Here is a 14,990-nt window from a genome sequence, read left to right as displayed (position 1 = left end):
ATGAGCCCATTGAGCTGAGGGAGGGGAGTGAAGAGAGATTGCAGAGCTCTGTCCTCTGCCCCTGGAACAGGACTCTGGATCTCTGACCACATTCAGATCCTGATCGCAGTCTAGGGCCCCCCACACCTCAGCCCCGTGGCAGAAGGGGGCGCCTATGGTCATTCACAGACCAGGAGGGAAGACAGAACCTCACACACTGAGACCCTTGTGGGAGTGTCCCAAAAGCTCAGGAAGCGCCCCCAAAAAACAAGCTTAGGCTGGGAAAATGAACAAACAAAGAAACAAGAGGAAGACCATTGAGAAATATTTTGCAAATGAGCCCAAGAAGGATCAAAATACTCAGTCTGAAGATGAGGAAGCACAAGCTCCTGCATCTAAAGACTCCAAGAAAAAACAGAAATTGGGCTCAGGCTATGACAGAGCTCAAAAAAGACTGAAAATCAAATGAGGGAGTTAGAAGAAAAACTGGGAAAAGAAAGGAGAGAGATGCAGGAAAAACATGAAAATGAAGTCAGCAGCTTAGTCAAGGAAATCCAAAAAAATGCTGAAGAAAATAGCATGCTAAAAAACAGCTTAGGTCAAATGGATAAAACAGTTCAAAAAGTTATTGAGGAGAAGAATGCTTTAAAAAGCAAAATTGGCCAGATGGAAAAAGAGATAAGAAAACTCTCTGAGGAGAATAAATCCTTCAGACAAAGAACAGAATTCAGGGAGATTGATGAATTTACCAGAAATCAGGAATCAATACTTCAAAACCAAAAAAATGAAAAATTAGAAGAAAATGTGAAATATCTCATTGAAAAAACAACTGATATGGAAAACAGACTTAGGAAAGATAATTTTAAAATTATTGGAATACATGAAAGTCATGATCAGGAAAAGAGCTTTGACATCATTTTCAAAGAATTACTACAGGAAAATTGCCCTGATATTCTAGAAGCAGAGGGCAAAATAGAAATGGAGAGAATCCACCGGTCCCCCTGAGAAAGAAATCCCAAAAAACCAACCCCCAGGAATATTATAGCCAAGTTCCAGAACTCCCAAGTCAAAGAGAAAATATTACAAGCAGCCAGAAGGACACAGTTCAAATATCGTGGAGCTGCAATCAGGATCACACAGGACTTAGCAGCAAATACATTGGAAGCTCAGAGGGCTTGGAATACAATATACCAGAAGGCAAAAAAGCTTAGAATGCAGCCAAGAATGAACTACCCAGCAAGGCTGAATGTCCTCTTCCAGGGAAAAAGATGGACTTTCAATGAACCAGGGGAATTTCAAAGGTTCCTTTTGGAATGGCCAGAGCTGAACAGGGAAGGTTTGATCTTCAGATACAGGACTCAGGTAAAGCATGGAGATTGGAGGAGAGGGGGAAAATATGAGGGACTTAATGAGGATGAACTGCATTATAGAAAAATGATACTGATAATATTCATATGAATCATCTCAGTTAATAGAGCAAGTAGAGGGAGCTTTTATAGTTGAAGCACAGGAGAAAGCTGAATTGGAAGATAAAATATGATGTAAAAATGGAGTCAATAAGAAAAAAAGGGAAATGGAATGGGAGAAAGATAAAGGAGAGGGCGAAAAGTCCAAGCTATTTCACATAATAAGATTTTTTTTTATTACAATGAGCTATTGCAATGATATGGAAGGGGAGAGGCAAGGGGGAATGAGGGAACCTTTGCTCTCATCAGAGATGGCTAGGAGAGGAAACAGCAAATATACTCAATGGGGTATAGACAACTGGAGTAAGAAGGAGGGGGGAGCAGGGGGAAGGGGTGGGGATGTGAATAAAGGAGGAGAGGATGGACCATGGGGGGACAGTGGTCAGATATAACACATTTTCTTTTTTTACTTCTTGCAAGGGGCTAGGATTGGATGGCCTGCCCAGGACCATAGGGCCAGGTGGATTCTCGGCCTAAGGGGTGGTATGGGGGCTCAGGGCTTCTTGGCCCCAGGGCCAGGGATCTATCCACTGCGCTACTCAGCGACCCTACAGCAGAGTCAGAGTGAAAGGAGAGACAAAATATAGTACATGGTACTGGAGAAATAAGAAAGGAGGGAGTTGCGATCAGAAATGGCAACGTTGGAAAAATATGGAAGTAACTTTTGTGATGGACTTATCATAAAGAATGTGATCCACTCACGACAGCGTTGATGGTGTGGGAACAAAGACTGAAACACATTTTTTGTTATTATTATTTGGGGGAGGGTGCAGGGCAAGTGGTGCTGCGTGGCCTGCCTGGGTCCACATAGCAGGGTGATCATTGGGTGTCTGGGGCCGGATTTGGACCCAGGTGCTCCTGGCTCAAGGGCCAATGCTCTGTCTGCCACCCAGCCACCCCTACTATTATTACTATTTTATTTTATTTTGGGTCTTTTTTTTCTTCTTTTTGGTTTTTGCAGGGCAGTGGGGATCGGGTGGCTTGCATGTCACATGGCTGGGTGATTATTGGGTTTACGAGGCTGGATATGGACTCAGGTGCTCGTGGCTCCAGGGCTGATGCTTCGTCCATTGCACCACCTGGCCATACCTACAATTATTACTATTATTTAATTTTAATTTTTTTTCTCCCCCTTTACTTTTTTGCCCAAGCAAGTCTATCTATATTCAATGGGGGAGGGGTATTTTGTTTACTTGTAAACAAATATATTTTATTAATGTAAAGAAAAAAATTTGTATGAGAATAAAAAATAAATTAAAAAAAGACTTGTCACAATTTGTTACTTCATTGTAAGCACTGTGTATACTGTTTTCTACTTCATTCTGCATCAATTCAAGTAGATTTTTGCACGATCCTACGTATTAATTACACACTTTTTATAACGCATATCTTATTCTGTAACATTCAAGTACTACAATTTATTTATCCATTTCTAATCAATGGACATCTACTGTGTTTCAAATTCTTTGCTATCACAAAAGGGCAATATAAATATTTGGTGTGTAGGGGGCCTTTCTTATCATTGGCTTCCTTGGAGTCCTTGGAGACACTAACAAACCTCATAATGAAATTTCTAGATCAAAAGGTAGGTATACATTATGTGACACTTTATTTGCATAGTTCCAAACTGCTTTCCAAAATGTTAGCACAAATTCACTTCAACAACAATGCATTATGGGCTTATCTTCCTACAACCTTTCCAATACTGATTATTCTCATCTTCTGTTATCTTTAATAATTTGCAGAATGTTTATTAAAGGTTATCATGGTTCTCAAGGTTATCATGAATGTTCAAACTGCAGAGAAGCATGGAATGAATTACAGGAACTGATGCTGAGCAAAGAGAGAGCAAAACCAAGACAACAGTGTACACATTAACAACAATGCAAATTCATCAACCTTGATGGATGCAGCTTCTCTCAGCAGTTCAGAGAGCTAGGAAAACCCTAGGACACCTACTAGGGACAATGCTATCCACATCCAGAGGAAGAAAAACAAAACAAAACAAAAAACCTACAGAATCTGAATGAATACTGTATTCACTTTTTAAAAATTTCTCTTATATTTTTCTTTCTTATCTCATGGTTTTCTTTCTTTTACTTAATCTTAATTTCTCATATAGAAAACGACTTAATCTGTAAATATGTTAAACAGAAATGTGTGTGTACAATATTCACCAGACTGTCGCTGAGGGGAGTGGGGTGGGAAGGGAGAGTGAAAGGAAATTATGTGACTTAAAAATATACCTATGTATATGGATAAAACTTTCATTACTTATAATTGGAAAAATAAAATATCAATTGGAAAAAACCCTCAAAATTCAAAAAAAAAGAAGAAAACATCAAGGCTACTCTGATTTGCATTTCTCTTATTGATTTTGAACATTCTTTTACGGAGTTAATGACAATTCTTCTTTTGAAAAGTTTGTTAATGTCCTCTGACCACTTACCTATTGAAAAATAGCTTCTGGTCTTTATTAATGAATTGTTTATATATTTTGGATATTTAACTCTTATCCAAGAAATGTGATACAAAGATCTTTCCCCCATTCATTTGCTTTCCTTCTAAGATGCATTCATTCTGCCTACAGAAGCTTTTCAATTTCAATCAGTTATCTACCTTATTTTTTTTTTTAGGTTTTTGCAAGCCAAATGGGGTTAAGTGGCTTGCCCAAGGCCACACACCTAGATAATTATTATTAAGTGTCTGAGACAGGACTTGAACTCAGGTCCTCCTGACTCCAGGGCCGGTGCTCTATCCACTGCACCACCTAGCTGCCCCTCTACCTTATATTTTAAAATTGCCTCTATCGCTCATTTGATGAATAATACATTACCTACCTAATGTGATCTACTTCTCTTCTCATTTTTTTAATAATACAATCTTTAATATTAAGATCTATTATCAACTTAAAATATACTGTGGAATGTGGTACCAGTTGTTGGCCCAAGCTTTAATTTCTGTCAGATGGCTTTCCATTTTTCCCAGGAGTTATCACAAAATAGAAGTTCTTTCCCAAGTAATTTATGTAATAGAATAAAGGGCAATCTATGACAATTATAAATAACAAATGGAAAAGATTCAGAGAAATCTGAAAGAATTTCTATGAACTGATGCAAAATGAAATGAATAGAACTAGAACAATTTACTCAACTATAATTCTGACGAGGAATAAACAAACAGAAAAAAATCAAGATTGATTCAATGGCCAATCACAATTACAGATGATTTACACCGTCTTCTTTCTTAGCAGAGTCAATGTGCGAAAGATACAAAATGAAACATATTCTCAAACCAACCCAATGTACATTAGCTTTGCTTGCCAATACTAAATTAATAAAAGAAAAAGGGGGTTTTTTGGGGGGAGGGGAGTGGTAGAAAAATATGAGAGAGGTTTTAAGTAGGTAGCAATAAAAATACAAAAAAAAATTAGAAAAGAGCATCAATATATAACATCTTTAACTACAGAAGTACCAAGTCTGAAATCAGAAAGACTTTCATAAGTTCAAATATGGTTTCAGATACTTAGCAGCTATGTGACCCTGAAGTCACTTAATACTGTTTATCTCCTTTCCTAATATGTGAAATGACCTGGAGAAGGAAATGGCAAACCTTTAATATCTCTGTCAAGAAAGTCTCAATATAGAGTCAGAGTCAGATATGACTGAAAAGAACAGCAGCAACAAAAATCTGTATAAGAAACTGATAAGAAATAAAGAGAACATAACATTAAATCAAGTTCATCAGTAATCCAAAACTTGGAAAATGTATAAATGGAGGGGAGGAAAAATATTACTGTCAAAAAACCTTTTTAATTTTCAGCAAAGTGGTAACTGAACTATAGGACATGTTTTAAAAGGATATAGATACATTAACACACAAAAAAGCTGCAGATTCAATAAGTGATTATCTAAAAAACTGAAAAAATATTATGGCATCCTGAAACAGTTTTTCAATGTCTCAGGAAGGAAAAGGCTTTTATCCAACAGGAATACTTCAAAGTGACAGCTGAGTATCTTAAAATAGAGTATGTAAAAATTGAAATAGACAGAGATAGATAAATCCAATTCATCAACTAGCCACAAGAACTGCTTTCATACAAAATCTAACTGGTAAGTGACCCATGTGAGCAAATTTCTTCTGGCAGTATGACAGATACTCCTACCAAAATTTTCAAAGGGGTAATTCTACAAGAATAGACTTTTCAGAAAGATTCACATATATCAGTGTATTTTACAGTACAGTGAAAAAGACCCTTGATGTAGATTCAGAGAATCTCAGTTCAAATATGAGCTCTGCAATTTACTACCTTAAATAACTTCACCATTCTAGGTATCAGTGTCTCCTTCTATAAAATAATGATATTAAAGAGGATAATCCTTAAGGTACCAATCACTTCTAAATCCTATGATCCTACATCTTAAAGGCATTTAGAAATTAATAGTGGCAAACAATAACACAGAATCAAATATAATCACTCAGGGGCATACTCTGATTCCCAGGTTCTTGGTTCTTGGAGAACAACACTAAAAGCAAACTAGATGATTTCGATTATATTAAATTAAAAAGCTTTTTCACAGGTAAAACCCACTGTAACCAAGATCAAAAGAAATATAGTAAACTGGGAAACAATCTTTACAACTAATGTTTCTGACACAGGACTAATTTCTAAAATATAAAGAGAACTGACTCATATAAAAAAAAAGCCATTCCCCAGTTGACAAATGGTCAAAGGATATGCAAAGGTAATTTCCAGATGAGATCAAAGCAATCCATAGTCATATGAAAAATTGCCCCAAATCATTAATTATTAGAGAAATGCAAATTAAAGCTTCTCTGAGGTATCACCTCACACATCTCAGACTGACCAATGTGACCAGAAAGGATAAAAATCATTCTTGGAAGGGTTGTGGGAAATCTAGGACACTATTACATTGCTGGTGGAGCTGTGAACTCATCCAACCTTTCTGGAAAGAAATTTGGAACTACACCCAAAGGGCAACAAAAATGTGCATACCCTTTGATCCAACAATACCACTACTGGGTCTATACCCTGAAGAGATGATGAAAAAGGGTAAAAACATCACTTGTACAAAAATATTCATAGCAGCCCTGTTTGTGGTGGCAAAGAATTGGAAATCAAGAAAATGTCCTTCAATTGGGGAATGGCTTAGCAAACTGTGGTATATATATGTCACAGAATACTATTGTTCTATTAGAAACCAGGAGGGATGGGAATTCAGGGAAGCCTGGAGGGATTTGCATGAACTGATGCTGAGAGATAAGCAGAACCAGAAAAGCACTGTATACCCTATCAGCAACATGGGGGCGATGATCAACCTTGATGGACTTGCTCATTCTATCAGTGCAATAATCTGGCACAGTTTAGGGCTGTCTGTGATGGAGAATACCATCTGTATTCAGATAAAGAACTATGGAGTTTGAACAAAGTTCAAAGACTATTCCCTTTAATTTATGAAAAAAACTAATATCTTATTGTCTGATCTTGTTATCTCTTATACTTTATGTTTCTTCCTTAAGGATATGATTTCTCTTTCATCACACTCAATTTGGATCAATGTACAACATAGAAACAATGTAAAGATTGACAAATTGCTTTTGGGGGGGAAGGGAAGTAAGATGAGAAAAATTATAAAATTCAAAATAAATAAAACCTTTAATTTAAAAAGGGGGGGGCAGGTGAAGGTGAGTGAGGTGGAGTCGGGAGTACCTGAGTTCAATTCCGGCCTCAGACACTTAATAATTACCTAGCTGTGTGGCCTTGGACAAGCCACTTAACCTCATTGCCTTGCAAAAAACTAAAAAAGGAGGAGGAGGGGGGAGGGGGAGGGGGAGGGGAGGGGGAGAGGGGAGGAGGAAGAGGAAGAAATGTCTTCCTTTATGCAGTTAACAAAGTTGTTTTTTCAGCTGTGGTGATGTCTCCTGCTTGGTCCCCTGGGAACCAGTTTTCCCCTAGAGAAACCTAAAGCACACAGCTTTAGGGTTTAGTGTTGAAGGAGAGAAGACACCTATGCTTCAACGATACCAACCACCTACTAGAAGGTAAACCCAAGAGCCCCCAAATCAGTATCAACTACCACTACAGTGATACATCCCCTACTTCCTTAGCAGTCACAAACTACTAAAGACCCAAAAAAGAAAGCTCTTACCACCAAAGGACTTAGCACTCTCAAATAATTTAACAGAAACAGACATGATCTTATCACTGGAAAAGACATTCAGAATTTGTGTTTTAATAGTAAATCCTTCAGTATCAGAGGTCCACTCTGACCAGTCAGGTGATTGGTGGCGTGACTTGTACAATTATGTTTATTACAGTGAGTGTATACTGTACAAGGTATCCTTCTCAGTTACTTTTACCAGAACCACTCCAGGACATAGCCTAATTGAATATCACAGAACTTGAGAAAATAACAATACAATTAAAGATTTAGACTATCAAAGGAAATAAATGAAATATAGGGACAAAGAGGGAAATAGTACTTCCAGACTACTTATTAAGCAGCAGTCATCAAAACTATCTGATGATATTAGTTAAAAATGGAGAAGTAGGGGCGGCTAGGTGGCGTAGTGGATAAAGCACCAGCCCTGGAGTCAGGAGTACCTGGGTTCAAATCCAGTCTCAGACACTTAATAATTACCTAGCTGTGTGGCCTTGGGCAAGCCACTTAACCCCATTTGCCTTACAAAAACCTAAAAAAAAAAAAATGCAGAGGTAGTTCAATGAGATATACTAGACAAGGGAGAGGTAGAAACAAAAGAAATCAATAACTAAGAATCTGAGAAATTGGAAAATATAAATTAACTAGGGAAAAATTTCTTTATTTGATTTTCTTTTAACTAAAAAAAAAAAACTTCTGGGGAAAACTAGAAAACAGCTTGGCAGAAATTATGCTTAGACCACCATTTTACATTCCAAATGGATGTATGTCCTTAATATTGAATATCATTTTATAAAAGAAATTAGAAAAGAAGCAAATCATATATCTCTCACAGCTATGGATAAGAGATATATTAATAAGATAAGAGATGAGGGATAGTAACAATTATAGAAAATAAAACAGGTAACTAATTACATGAAAATGAAAAGCTGCTACACAGACAAAATTAGTGCATCTAGAACAATGATGAAATGGGAAAAAATTTTTTTTAGCAAATTGTTCTATAAGGCTTTGGCATTTAAGATAAATAAATAATAAATATATTTATAAGCTTAAGTTCTGCAAAGTATTCACAACCACAGGAAAGAATGTTCCAAATAATTAATAAAAAAGAGAAATGTAAATCAAAACACTGAAAATTCACTTGGTAGCTTGAACACTGGTAAAGATGACAAAAGGATAGGGAAAGGCAATGTTGGAGGGATTGAGGGAAGACAGGCAAACTGATGCACTGTTGGTGGAACTGTGACTTCATACAACTATTTTTGGAAAGCAATTTGGAATTATGCAAATAAAGTGTCTAAAATGTCCATAGTTTTTGTTTCAGAGATGTGAATATGAGGCTTGTATCTCAAGAAAACCACTGATATGAAAAAAGTTCTCATATATACTAATATATTATAGCAGCACTTTTTGTAATAGTAAAGAACTGCAAACAAAGCGATGTCAGTCAATTGAAAATGACTACAAAAAATGTGATACATGTAATGTAATACTAGTATCCTGTAAGAAATAACTCATGCAACAAATACATTGAAGCTTGATAGAGACCTCCCTACACTGATACAGAGTTAAGTAGAGCAAAGAAAGCAACATACCCATTAACTATAGCGATGCAAAAGGAAAGAACTAAATACCAAAAATTCAAGTGCATATAACAAAATTATAATGATCAAAAGAAGATATGTAAGAAGACACCTCCAATCCACCCTTTAAGAAGGGAAAGGTTCATTACTGTTACATAGTGCATGGTTTTGAATTTCAGTAATGTATTGATCAGTTATGCTGATTTTTTCTTTTTAACCAATACTTTTTTTTATATAGTATGAATATCTGGGGAGAAAGGGAAAGAATACCTGGAATAATTATGATGATGTAAGAAGCTGAAGAATCAATAAAAGCTTATTTTTAAAAAAGTAAACTAAAAAAGTGGAAAGTAGCAAACTTGTTGAATTACATATAGCATCAACAGCAATTACAATTAAGTAGTTTTGCTTAAGTTCTTTAAGTAAAGATTATTTTCAAAAGTTTTTTATTAGGTTTTACTAGGTTTGTCAAAACAAATTTTACCTTGGACCTGATAAATTCCAACCAATGAAGATTCACAACTAGACATTAAAAGAGAGTTGAAGGTATACACAATTTATGCCAGGACAAAGACTTGAACTCTGGATGTTCTGGCTCTGAATCAAGCTTTCTACCAACTGTACCATAATATATTTAGAGAAAAAAATAGAGAGCAAATGACATCAAAAACATAACCTGAATCCAAAAATAAGTAGGAATAATTTATAAATTGTAACTATAAAATGCTGAAGCAATTTCAGACCTCATCCAGTCCACCTCCTTAGGAAAGTGAGGATCAGAGAACTTAAGTAATATATTGCACAGGTAGTAAAGCACAGAGACTGGATCAGAATGCAGGTCTTAATGATTCCAAATATGGTCATTACACCATGTTATCTTGGGTAGTTAAGAGTCCTGCTTTTCATAATACCAACCTCATCACTATCAGAGATGACAATAAATGAATTTTCCTTCTTCTTTACTTTGAGGATCTGATTCTCCTCCTCCAGTCTCTCAGATCCAGGAGATTCTGTAACTTTCTTTTTCCTCCGAGGCATCTTTAACTCTGAAATGTATGAAAAAGTCATTTATTCCAAAATTGTTCTATTTGGTCAATGAAAGGCAAATGGTCCTATTCTGCCAAAGTTCAAAACAGTATTAAGTTTTTCAGGAGTATCAAAAATCTACTAAACAATAAAAACCCATACTATTTCTTACAGAAATAAAAATACTACATTCATCACTATGACCAAAAACTAAGGAAAGATTTTGAAGTTTCTAAAATAACTTGTTTCTTTTCAAAAAAGGTTACAATTCTAAGATTATAATAAGATATTACAGTTGATCTATATGGCCCATACCCTTTTTTTAAAAAAAAGAGGAAACAGGATCAGAAAGGGAAAGAGTCTGATGCATGGTCACAAAGTATTTAGTAGGAAAATTGGGATTTAATTCTTCCAGAAGGTATTTTGCTAGAAGAAAGTCAACAAAGAGACTATTTTAATAACATATAGTACGGTCACTCACATAGATATTCCTCAAAACTTTAAATTCTGTGTGACCTGATTTCATCTTTGCCAGCAAATGCCCAAAGCACTGACGCAAACCATAATTAATTCCAAAGTTTTCAATTCTAAAGTCTTCTCCATTGTGTCAATCTACTTGTAGATAAAAAACTCCCATCAATTTTCCCAGTCAAATATACATAACTGTATAATTAGTTCTAAGCATTTGAAAGAGTTCAAATACCACTCAATTCCACCATAAAGTTATTTTATAGGGTTCACCAATACAGAAGAAAAGTGATTAACCATTTCTCACAAGTATAATGATATACTGAAAGAAAATGGGATCTATAGAATAAATCTTCCCATGGCAAATTCTGTAACATCTAAATAAAAGTGATCTTATTAGTTTCTGTTAATATTACATTTAATTACAAGTAATGGGGAATTAAGCTAGCAGAGTAGTAGAAATAAGCAAATCTCAGTTCTCCCACCAAACTCCTTCCACAAAAACCTAGAAAACACTACAGAAATAATCTTGATAAGGAAAAATAAAAAAAAAACCCCCACAAGTCATTTTTCCATTCCAGATTAGTATAGGGAAACAGAGAGGTCTGCAGGGAATAGAGTCAAGACAGGAACATGTACTTGTACAATATCTCAGCACTTAGGGAATGAAAAATGACTCAGGTTGTGCAAAGGGGCAGAAAGAAGAACCAGGGTTCCCAACCTGGAGCAGGATCTTACAAGACTATTTTAGTAATGTGTAAATAAAAATGTAAATTAAAAATAAAATGTTAGCCAACAGGCTGTGACAGCATATCTCAAAAATTATATACTATTACCAGGCTGGATTTATACGAATAATGCAGGGTTGGGTTAATATAAAGAAAAGTATAAACTTTAATTCTATCAATGACAAAAATAAAAATAAGATAATTATATCCATAGGCATAAAAAAGCTTTCAATAAAATATAAGATACTTTTTTGTTGAAACAAAAGAATAAACAAGCCTTTATTAAACTAATAAATAGCACCTATCTAAAAGCCAAAAACTAAAATTACTTGTAATAGAAACTAGCTTCACAAAATGGCGGCACCCTTAGAAGAGAATGTGCGGTTGCCTCGGGTCCATTTTGTGAGAGGACAGAGATTTGCCCGCGGCGCCCCACTTGGGAAACCCCACCAAAGGAACAAGAGTGAGAGATCAGTTCCATGCCAGGCTTCAAGGGCTTTCAGGACGGTACTCGCCGGTACACCTTTTCACCATGGTGGAGGACAAGGGCTGAGGAGCAGTTAAGGGCCGAGCGCCGCCGCGACTTTCCTTACTCGCACTTCTGGGAAGACCCTTTCCCTAAGGGGGGCTGCTGGAAGGGAAACGCCAGGTTGCGTGGAGGTGCCGAGCCGGGAAAGGAGAAGGGCCCTGCCGTGGTCGGCTGCACTCGGGGCTGACGAAGGAAGCCTGTGTGGCTCCTGGGGTTAGCTTTACCTAGAGATTTTGCGGATGATGTCTAAAAAAAGCCAAAGATCTCTTCGAAACCGTCACCCCCACAAATTCTGGGTTCTAGCAATTTCCCTTTTGCTCCTTGTTTCAGGACTAAGGTTTCTGCGGGACCCCAGGCTTCCCAGCAGAGGCAATAGTGATTAATGTAATGGAACTGGAGAATGAGAATGAAAGGCATTGATATTTAAGTAAAAAATACTTTCCAATTCTTAGGTTATGTAATTATATATAAACAGACAAGTCAAGTGGTTAACAGTCTATCTTTATTTTTCATCAAAAGATCTTTTTCTTAAAGGGGAAGCAGAAACTTGAGAATTTTTTTTATATTTTATGTTGCTGTGTATAAAAATATATAGTGCATATGTAGCTCTATCCTTAAAAGTATTTTAATTAACCTTTTATATAAAACTATAGATTGTATAACCCCTTCCCCCCAGAAAAGGTTACCTTTGTGAGAAGCATTTGCCCAGAGTTCAGATTCATAACTTTTAATGTATAAACTTGTTAAAAATAGAAAATGAAGTGTCTAAGCACTAAGATAAAAATATAATACTAAAAATTTACCATATTTATTTTTTTACATTGTAATGGAACAATTGTAACAAGCTCCTAAATTTAACATGAATTAGGTTAGAAAAAACAATGAATGTATGAATTAGAAAAATAACCTATTTTTAGCATTTTCAATAGTCATTTGGTTGAATCTCCACTGCTTGTTTTGTGGAAAGGGAGAAGAGTTGTTCATTTCTATTTCTAATGTACAGCTACATCTCAACACTATCCAATTTTCTACTCTGCAGTGTGAATCACAATTATGTATACAAAAAAAAGAGAAACTAGACCCCTTCCCAATAAAATTAGCAGTGAAACAAGGATATTCATCCATTATCAGCACTTCTAATTTGGCTAAAACTAAAATTACTGATTCAACTTTTAGACAAAAGAAATTAAGAAAAAAAAAAGCCTAAGAATAAACAAAATGTAGTAGTGGCGGAGGCACAGCCTAACGTGGCTCTGCTTTGCCAGGTGGCAGGGGCAGGCCCTGCCTGTTGCCCAAGCCTGGCCCAAGGTCTACACGGCAGCCCCTCCTCCTCCTCCTCCAAGTATGTCAGTGTGCAGGAGCTCCCCACGGACCCACCAAGTCCAGGCCCTGCTGTTGCTGGGGCCCTCCCAAGGTTTGGGGATGACTCTGAGTGATCCCTTTGGGAAGGGCCGGGCCACACCTTGAGGCTCTATCCATGGGGAAGGGGCAGTGTAGCCCCTCAAGGCAAGACCAACTGCCCAGCTCAGGCCATCCCAACTTGGGTGAGCCCAGAGGGGGCAGCAGCTAAGACATGGACTCTGATATCAACATGGGTACGGAAGGTGAGGTCACATTTTATGGAAACCTTTCATTCTTTTCTTTGTTGCTGGGGTAGATCTGCACAAGTACAATGTAACTCTGAAGACTAACCAGGGAGTCAAAAGAAAGGGGGCAGGAAGGAGGAGGGGAGGCTTTAGGTCATATCATCTTGCTTGACTGTCACCTCGGGGCAGCTCCTTGATCTTCACTACCTTTGTGACACTTGGTTTGTGCCCCTTTCTCAAGAAAAACCAAAATAATTTTTTTTTTTGCTCAGAGAAGTCTCTATGTTTTTTAAGTGGATTTTTATCCTACACTTAAGTTATATTACAACCTAAATTAATTTGTTTATTTAATGTCACTCCAAACTTGAAAGGATTTTTTGATATAAGTAGGGGAAAAAAATTACATTTAAAGAGAAAGAATCTCAAAGGAAATAATTGGGGGAAAAAAGTGGGAACAAAGGAGTCTTGCCTAGTCTATCAGACTAGAACTAAGTTACAAAGCAAGAAATCTAGGGGGCAGCTAGGTGGCCTAGTGGATAGAGTACTGGCCTTGGAATCAGGAGGACCTGAGTTCAGATTCGACCTGACACTTAATTACCTAACTGTGTAACCTTGGGCAAGTTACTGTACTAATTTAAATTAAGCAAACTGAACAGTGGGAAAAGATCAGATATATAATATAAAGAAGAAAATAAACCTAATAATTGATTAGTATTCAATAAATACAAAACAATCAGTTACTAGAATAAAGACTTGCTACTGGGTAAGGACTCACTAATTCAGGGGGAAAAACTGTTGGGAAGAAACTAAATTTAAACACCTCAATCTTATACCAAGATACATGCCAAATGGCACATGACCTAGCTGTCAAAGATCACATCATAAAAAAATTAGAGAAACAAAAAAACTGACTTAGGTCTATGAAGAGAAGAAAATTTAACAAGAGAAAGAATCACAGCAGATAAAAAAGGATAAACTTTATTACATAAAATTTAAAAGCTATTGCAAAGATAAATTTAATATAGCTAAAATTTAAAGGGGAAATAAATCTGAGAAAAAGATCTTTGCAGGGGCGGGCTAGGTGGCGTAGTGGATAGAGTACCGGTCCCAGAGTCAGGAGCACCTCAGTTCAAATCCAGCCTCAAGACACAATGATTACCTAGCTGTGTGGTCTTGATCAAGGCACTTAATCCCATTGCCTAGCAAAAACCTTTAAAAAAGAAAAAGAAAAAAGATCTTTGCAGCAAATTTCTCTTATAAAAATATTTCCAAAATATATAATAAATTTATTCAAATTTAAATAGTCATTTCCCATTTGATAAATGGCTTAAGGATAGGAATAAGGCAGTACTAATGAAAAGAAACCCAGGCTATCTATATAGTCTTGTGTTGTTGTTTTTTCATTTTTCAAGGCAAATATTCGAGATACAAAAGAGAGAA

General features: G+C 36.4%; 1 protein-coding gene across 6 annotated transcripts in view; it reads right to left on the bottom strand.

The window, feature by feature from the left end:
- UIMC1 (ubiquitin interaction motif containing 1) overlaps window positions 1–14,990 on the bottom strand; it is a 140,990-nt gene that overhangs the window by 107,776 nt on the left and 18,224 nt on the right. The window contains exons 1-2 of one of the 6 annotated variants that reach the window (XM_074212322.1): window positions 12,029–14,269; window positions 10,129–10,259 (exon numbers count right to left, since the gene is read on the bottom strand). In XM_074212322.1, coding sequence (XP_074068423.1) covers window positions 10,129–10,251 — 123 coding nt within the window. In that variant the 5' untranslated portion in view covers window positions 10,252–10,259; window positions 12,029–14,269. Of the gene's footprint in view, window positions 1–10,128; window positions 14,271–14,990 lie in introns of those variants that run through there. The other 5 variants (XM_074212323.1, XM_074212321.1, XM_074212320.1 and 2 more) reach the window with 5 other exon arrangements.

The sequence above is a fragment of the Macrotis lagotis genome, chromosome 1, assembly GCF_037893015.1.
Source record: "Macrotis lagotis isolate mMagLag1 chromosome 1, bilby.v1.9.chrom.fasta, whole genome shotgun sequence".
NCBI lineage: Eukaryota > Metazoa > Chordata > Mammalia > Peramelemorphia > Peramelidae > Macrotis > Macrotis lagotis.
The sequence above is the reverse complement of the archived record's forward strand: the minus strand, read 5'-3'. Positions and strand labels throughout refer to the sequence as shown.